The sequence below is a fragment of the Pygoscelis adeliae genome, unplaced genomic scaffold (genome assembly GCF_000699105.1).
Source record: "Pygoscelis adeliae isolate BGI_AS28 unplaced genomic scaffold, ASM69910v1 Scaffold32, whole genome shotgun sequence".
In the NCBI taxonomy this organism is placed as follows: domain Eukaryota; kingdom Metazoa; phylum Chordata; class Aves; order Sphenisciformes; family Spheniscidae; genus Pygoscelis; species Pygoscelis adeliae.
In genome coordinates, this window is record NW_008824368.1 from 2,080,285 (window position 1) to 2,088,260 (window position 7,976).

General features: G+C 39.6%; 1 protein-coding gene across 1 annotated transcript in view; it reads left to right on the forward strand.

Moving 5' to 3' along the window:
* The window catches only part of INTS6 (integrator complex subunit 6), a 46,838-nt gene extending 42,340 nt beyond the window's left edge, over positions 1-4,498 (forward strand). Inside the window, exon 16 of the mRNA XM_009319944.1 lies at positions 3,861-4,498. Within this exon, the coding sequence (XP_009318219.1) occupies positions 3,861-3,954 (94 nt within the window). The 3' untranslated portion in view covers positions 3,955-4,498. The remainder of the gene's footprint in view (positions 1-3,860) is intronic.
* The last annotated feature ends 3,478 nt before the right edge of the window (positions 4,499-7,976 follow it).

Genomic DNA, 7,976 nt, shown 5'->3' on the forward strand with positions numbered 1-7,976 from the left:
CTCTGACTCTGAACACAGACTTCAGAAAGTTCTTGAGCATTTCAGCAACAAAGTGTGCATTTAAAAACAGTCCCCATTCAATTCTGGAGGTTAATCCACTAGAGAGTTGTGAGGGGAGAAGATTGCTAAAACAATCCACAGTTTTCAGCTTCCTTTGGAAACTGACTGCCCTACCGTTCCTCTTCTGATAGCAGAAAAGCTATCACTTTTGAGAGGCAGAAATCAAGATGGGGTAGACAATGGACTTTTTTTTTTCTTCCAGTCGATCATAGAAATATTAAGGATGAGGAGATACCACGTCTCCATTTCAAATTCTTGGCTATTTCTATTCTGACAAAGACTTTTCTTATGCTTAGTGATACACATTTGGCTCAGCCTGGGCACGTAGTATTAGTGCTTACAAGGAGTCCTTATTGAACACAAGAGATGTGACTTCCCAATAGATGGCTATAACTTTGGATGCACAAAATGAAGAGTTATTTAGGAAGGGGCTAAAAGAAATTAGCTGATGCTAGTGGAGAGGTCTTCAGTATTTCTGGAATGGGCATAGCAATCCATTTATGGTCCTAGCACTAAGGATAAATGGGATTTTTTTATTCTCTGCTAAATAGTCTCAAGCAAAAGCTGACAAAACATGGATCAAAATTCTCCAAATCAACCAACTTCTCAGCATGCGAAATTAAATTCCCTTTTATTTATTCTCCAAACTAAGAGCTACTAATACTAACTAAGCTACTAATACACATAGTAAAGCCCAAAGTGTGTACCTAGACAAAATGCTGAGCAGTACCCACTTGTGATAAAAGTGCTGGCAAGAATTAATACAACCAGTTTCAAAATAATAATGAAGCTTTATGCTCAATAGCTAGAGCTACTCAAGGAAGTTTTATTCTTAAGGGTACTAACTTTCCTAGCAGAGTAAACAATTGAATTAGAGTCAATGCTTAATTCTGTTAATTACAATATTGGTCAACGTGGTAAATTTTCTGGTGCGTTGAAAAAAAATTGCTTGCTGTAGGGTTCAGCGTTTGGAAAAGAGCTTTCGGTGAGATATACTGAGGGGCTGGACATAGTGCACTGTAAACCGGAATTCTTGTGCCAACAATAATGTGAGAATAGTTAGCAATGTGTTTTTTTCCCCACCTTCCACCAGGTTTTAAGTTTCTAGGAAACATCTGCTGTTAACTTGTACAGCTACTTCAGAGGGGCTTGAAGGTATTCTGGAAAGTAACATTGCCCAGTCACTTGCACAGAGTATGAGCATGTTAAATTTTCACTAGGATATATTATCATATATAACGCCTTCATCTTGAGGGCGCTCACAAGGCAGGTGCGGGGCAACCAGGGCATCAGGCCCAGCCAGCACGAGTTCATGAAAGGCAGGTCCTGCTTGACCAACCTGATCTCCTTCTATGACCAGGTGACCTGCCTAGTGGATGAGGGAAAGGCTGTGGATGTGGTCTACCTGGACTTCAGTAAGACCTTTGACACTGTCTCCCACAGCATTCTCCTAGAGAAGCTGGCGGCTCACGGCTTAGACAGGTGGACTCTGCGCTGGGTCAAAAACTGGCTGGACGGCCGGGCCCAGAGAGTTGTGGTGAACGGAGTTCAATCCAGTTGGCGGCCGGTCACGAGCGGTGTTCCCCAGGGCTCAGTATTGGGGCCGGTCTTGTTCAATATCTTTATCAATGATCTGGACGAGGGGATCGAGTGAAGTACATTCTCTTTTGTTTCCCTTTTGCTCTTCATTAAAAAGGAGATTTGAAAGGTGTCATTTGACATAAAAAGTCTTCACTAAGAAGCAATGAACCTTAGGCTGTTGGAGAAATAAATATTTCCTGTGCTGTGTTGTAATTCTGAACTTTAGAATATGATCCAGTCATTAAGAAATGCACTGCAGCTTAATAACTCTAACCTCACAGAGAGGGATAAAGTTGAAAGTAGTTGTGGAATTCTGGTGACGGTAATCCCTTTCTCTTCAAGGAATAGCTGTGCAGACTTCATTTTACATTGGTGTCTATTTTTACTTTTAATTCATGTTACTGAGCTTTCTCTCAAATCTTTGCTCTCACTCTCTTAAGAATTTCTCCTCCACTTCCATAATTTACCTAATGTTATGGTTACAACAAAAGCAGACCACATTTCTTCTTTTTCCTCTTTATATCCTCTCTCCATCTACAAGTTATACTCATTTCGTTGCATGCCCATTATAATAGAAGGGCAACGAGGCTGGTGAGGGGTCTGGAGAACAAGTCTTATGAGGAGCGGCTGAGGGAGCTGGGGTTGTTTAGCCTGGAGAAAAGGAGGCTGAGGGGAGACCTCATCGCTCTCTACAACTACCTGACAGGAGGTTGTAGTGAGGTGGGTGTCGGTCTCTTCTCCCAAGTAACTGGCGAAAGGACGAGAGGAAATGGCCTCAAGTTGCGCCAGGGGAGGTTTAGATTGGATGTGAGGAAAAATTTCTTTAATGAAAGAGTGGTTAAACATTGGACCAGGCTGCCCAGGGAAGTGGTTGAGTCACCATCCCTGGAGGTATTTAAAAGACAGGTAGATGAGGTGCTTAGGGACATGGTTTAGTGGGCATGGTGGTGTTGGGTTGACAGTTGGACTCGATGATCTTGGAGGTCTCTTCCAACCTTAATGATTCTATGATTCTATGATTATAATAAAGCACTTTGCTATTAGCTTAAATGATTTGACTTTTACTAGAGGGAATGAGAAGGAATAATCATCTGTTTCCCAGGTTAATACTTTTCAAAGCACGGAGCAGTTATGAAAGCAGTGAGGAAGAATGGAGGGGAAGCAGTACTTGAAGTGTGGGGTCTCTGTGGGGTTACTGAGGAGAACTGTGATGAGAAGGATGGGTAAGGGCCCAGAGCCATGGGTATTCAATGAGATAGTAAGTGGTTGGGAATGGGAGCTTGTTTCCCCATAGTCAAGCTGGGATCATGGGGAAGTCTGTAGTTTGGGAATTAGGACAGGTGCCATGTTTCTGTGAGCCAAGAACATGGACTGGGAGGCCTGGCCGGGACTAGAGGCTTTTGCCAGGGTTTTATAATGTCATGGGACTGAACTCAGTGTATAGTTCAGAATAGTACTGACTGGAGAAAGTGGGTGATGTTTTCATTGCTGCTTATCTTTGAGTATGCATACGGCTGTCAGAGCATTGGTCAGAAGTGGCTTCTCAGATGCAGAAATGTCTCAAGGGGAGGGCTAGCTGGAAACAGCAAGGAGCTGTGTGTGCTGAGGCAAAGGTGACAAAATGGTCTGCTGTTCAAATTTATGTAATTAATATGGAATAGAACTGCAGAGACTCCAGGTATGGATTACGTCTGTATTTTCTTTAATTTCTTTCTCAAACTTTTAATTTGTATTTCTTGTCAGGAAATCTGCTGTGTAGTGTAGCACTGTGTAATGCTATTCCTTCACCAGTACCAACTTGACTTAACTTTTGTGAATGCACCATGAAGGCATGCAAATAATCCCTAAAAGCTGTTGCCAGCTTTAGGATTATAGTTCTTTTGGCAAACATTTTAGTTCTGTACTTTAGAAACTTACTTCTGGAAAGAGCAAACGCTCAACTCTTTTTCCTGGCTTTCTGAGGGCTGAGTGATGTTCAGGAATGTGCTAGAATAGACTGTAGTAAGCATAGTTTTGTATTCTCTCATTAAATGAAAACGCAAGTTAGTAGTTTTACCAGAATTTTAGGAGACAGCGTATATACATAATGAGGTATCTATAACCTCATCATCCACTGGACCTAAAATAATAACTGAAGTTTCCAGGGTTCAGTAAAATTTTTGAGCAATGTTTCGTATATTACTGTGTGCATCCATTATTATGCTTTCTTTTAAACACAGGTTTAAAAAACGAATGCTGATAGAACAACTTGAGAGTTTTCTAGAAGAAATCCATCGCAGATCCAATCAGGTCAACCATATCAACAGCAGCTAAGATAACACTGCACACAAGAGAAAGCCACAGCAGGGCACTGCTGTCCTTACTTGCATTCATTTTTGACATGCACTCTTATCTCAAGTTCCTATACCTGAAAGAATGAGAAGCTGCTCTATAAAATGATGAGAAAAGTATCCATCATCTTTTTTTTTTCTTTCACTTCTGTTATTTTTGTAATGTGAAAAATATCACAAAAACATTTTTATTTAACTAAATGGAGAACTTCTTGCTTGTCATGGACTTAAGTGTCACTTTCCCTCAGGTTCTATTTTTCTTAATCCAACCTTCAAAACTATCACCTCTTAAGGTTGAACTTTGCCAAAAAGTTGCTTTGTAATTTTCAAAAGAAAAAAGCACATACATTAAACAAGGTAATGTTTTGTATATACAGTTATTTTGGATATATTATTGTAAGTTGTATAAATGTATTTTGAAAAATATTTAAGAAAAGCACTTTTGTTATTCCATCAATAAAAACTCTATTTTAATCATTGTGTAGGATTGAGTACAGTTTTTATTGGAATGGTTCATTTTGCCTTCCCTTTCCAGAGCTTCCGTGTTCTGGTATCAGTGTGAAAGAATGAAGAGCAGTTTTGTATCACTGGATATTCTGCTCTTAATCAGCGAACGAGTGAAGGAAGCTAATGCTGAATCGCAGCTACGGTAGGATGATACCCTGTGGCTTTGCATGCTTTGCGCTTCAATATTTGGCGACTAGCTTAACAAACTGATGTACTGTATGCACGTCCACAGCAATGACAGGAACCCACAGTTTTATGAGGATACAATGTAGTAAAGCAGGGGTCAGTAGCCTTTGAGGAATGCTGCACAGAGTTTTTCTGTGTCAGAAGTTTTTACATGTTTACAAATGCGGGAACAGCCAGAAGGTGCTGCTTCTTGGACACAAAATATCACTGAATGCTTTATTGGCCATGTCTTTCATCTGTGCTAGATGCTCCTAACATCTGTGCTAGATGCTCCTAACTTCTGGAAAGCTTTGTTTGATTCGGTGGGAGCAGCTCCCCTCTGATGCTTTTCCTAGGTGTCAGTGGTTCACAGTCTTCACCCAAAGTCTTTATGGGCCTGGGTTTCTGATGCTTGTGCCATTAGTTGCTAAATCTTGTACTAAAACACTCACTGAATCCCAACTTTTGTCAGGATGCTGAAAAAATCATTTTTCTAGATGCTTTTAGCCTCTCATTCAGTCTTCTTCAGGAATGTCCGTTCTATGCTGTGTTCATTTAAAAAAAAAAAAGTAAAAGGTAGTACTACTGCCTTTTTTGGCAATAATATTTGTTTGGTCACTGACTGAGTGGATATTTCTGCTTCCTACCTGTTCTGTCAGTTTTGAAACAGTCTCTCAACTTGTTTTCCTTTTCACAGCATTTTGCTGCTTGCTTGTTACCTTACTATCTCAGCTGGATTATATCTAAGTCTAGGACCAGACTGAACTTCAATTTTGTTCTTAAGTTTTTGACTTCAGGAAAGGGAAATAAAGTTGTGCTTGAAAAATAACATATATCACAAAGTTTTCTTGCGGGATGCTTTCTTTCAGATGACCTACATACTCAGCAACAGTCAAGCAGACTTTAGCCATGATGAAGTTAAGCAGAAGCTGTTGGCCCATGTTCTTAAACATTTAGGTGGCAAAATCTGTTCAGTTTTTCCTCAAATGGTTATATGCTTACTATCTTTGCTGTAGTTGTGGTGCTGATGATTCCTAGATAGCTGTAAGTTTCCAATAGTGTGTACAAAGTAATAAGGCAGTGGATGACTTGCTCACTCTTACTTTTGCAAAAGTGATATTGTTTAAAACAGTGTTTCAATAAATACATATAATGTAGCCTTTAATTTCATTGAAGGAAAGCTCATCACAGGAGGAACAGAAGACAGTATATTTGTCTAGTGTTTATTATGAAGGATTTGTAACTCTTCCTATAAAGAGTACTGAACCTGTAAATGAAAACAGTATTAACATTATTTCAGTTTGGGACCACATTTTGAAAGTGTAGTACAGTTTAAATACATAAATTAAGCACGGAACTAGCAGGTTTGTGATCATTCATTGCTTGTATGGAAACATTGACTGCAATTGCATGCTTGCCTTAGAATAATTTGAATATTTTTGTATTAGAAGCAAAAAGGCCTTTCCAGATAGTTGGTAACCCAAACCAGAAATTTGCCAAAACCTGAAACTTACCCAAACCATTGGCTAAAGAATCACTTTTGAACGGAGCAAAACAGAGCCTAAATTCATTCCTTTGTGTTGATATTGTAGTAACAGAAGAGATTATTACAACCCCTTGAATGAAATCACTGCCTCAGATACATTGAATTTGTGGTTCAGTTGTTTGTATTGCTGCTGGCTTGCCTGTCCTTCAAAGGGAATGAGTTCAAACCTGAAATTCAGATTAAAAAAACCCAAACTTTCTCCATTATTTCAGGCAGAACTATGCCATTTTAAGTCTTGGAAAATATATTTCAGTTATTACTAGAAGACTGATGCAAAGACTTTTGGTCTGCATAAAGATTCATTGTGACTTGATGGGGATAGCAAGTTTTAAGTACCTCTAGTTAGGTTAATAAAATGTATTAAAAGCAGATCTTGTTTACCCTTTCCCCTTTTCATACCTGAACAACTTCAATCACTAAGTTTGAACAAATGAAATGACTGAATGTTTTCACGGTTTTCACTTTTTGCATTAAAAAGCTTAAATTACAGAAATGTACTTCTGCTCTTGAGTTGATTGGAAGGTATGTATTTTGTTATGCCCCGTATAAAAATCCTGTTTTACAATCTGATTTCCTTCCTATTTATATAACTTATCATATACTGTAAACTGAGCAATTTTATTCACCGAAACCCATTTGTTCTTAATCCTGAAGAGTCTGTGGCTCGGGATCCATAGATCATCTTTCAGTGCCTTTTTTTTTTTTTTTTTTTTAGTTCTGCATTTGCCAGGTAAACAGACTTTTATTCACTGAATGGTAACGATTGCCAAAGCGTATTTAAAACAAAACCCCCACCAAGGTAGTGCCTTTTTCTTTAAAAAGATACATCTGCATTTTGGTCAAAACATGAGATACCGGTTTTTCAAGCAGAGTGTTACATACACAGGTATTCACCAACTAAGAGAATGGAGTGTGTTGCTTGGAAGCGGGTAAGGAAAACGATTCTCTTCGGTCTTGTTGCTAGGCCCCAGTGTTTTACTGAACCCTATAAATGGGCTATATGTTCCCTTGAAATCTAAACGCACGTGACCCCAGTTTTGAGAGAAACTTGGTGGTTTGAAGGATTTTTAGGAAAATACTTAAGGTGCAAATTTACTGCATTGCTAAGAATGGTAAGAGTTGTTGGAGATGGCCTGACACTTTGGAGGAGCAAACACCTGCTAAATGGTGCATAATGCAGTTTATTATTGCCAACGAGCTATATGGTGTTTTCCTTTGGCAGAGATTCTGGAGTGATTGGACATCTGAAATGAGACATATAGTCTAATACCGAAGCCAAACTGAGCACTGGGATGCTTCACTCTTTCAGACCCGCTCTGCAGTTTTGTTTGTTTGTTTGGGGGGCTGGGGGAGTTCATTCGCAAGAAAAAGAGTTACCAGTTGCGAAAGAAACATGCATATTTTGGCAGTTCCTTGCAAAAGTGAAGATACAAGTTAGGCTTTTTGCAGAGCTAAGTTACCTGATTACATACAGGGAATATCCACGGCTTTTGATAACCTGAATGTCTCATGAGGATACTAAGCAGTGAAGGGCCCAGATGTGTAAAACTACCTCCTCGAAGGTGTTGCTTGCTATTCAAGACACGAGGGAAGAGAAACTTGCTTCCGCATATTCTGAGCTGTAGCTGGGCAAAAGCTTGTTGGTCTTCAGAATTTCTGAGATATCCCCCTAGAAACTGCTGAGGGGGGAGTAATACAGGGAATTTCAGGCCTTGGAGTCCTGGTGCCTACAGGGAGAAGTCTGCTGTGTGCCACCTGCGTAGGCATGAATGTGTTTCATTTATAGG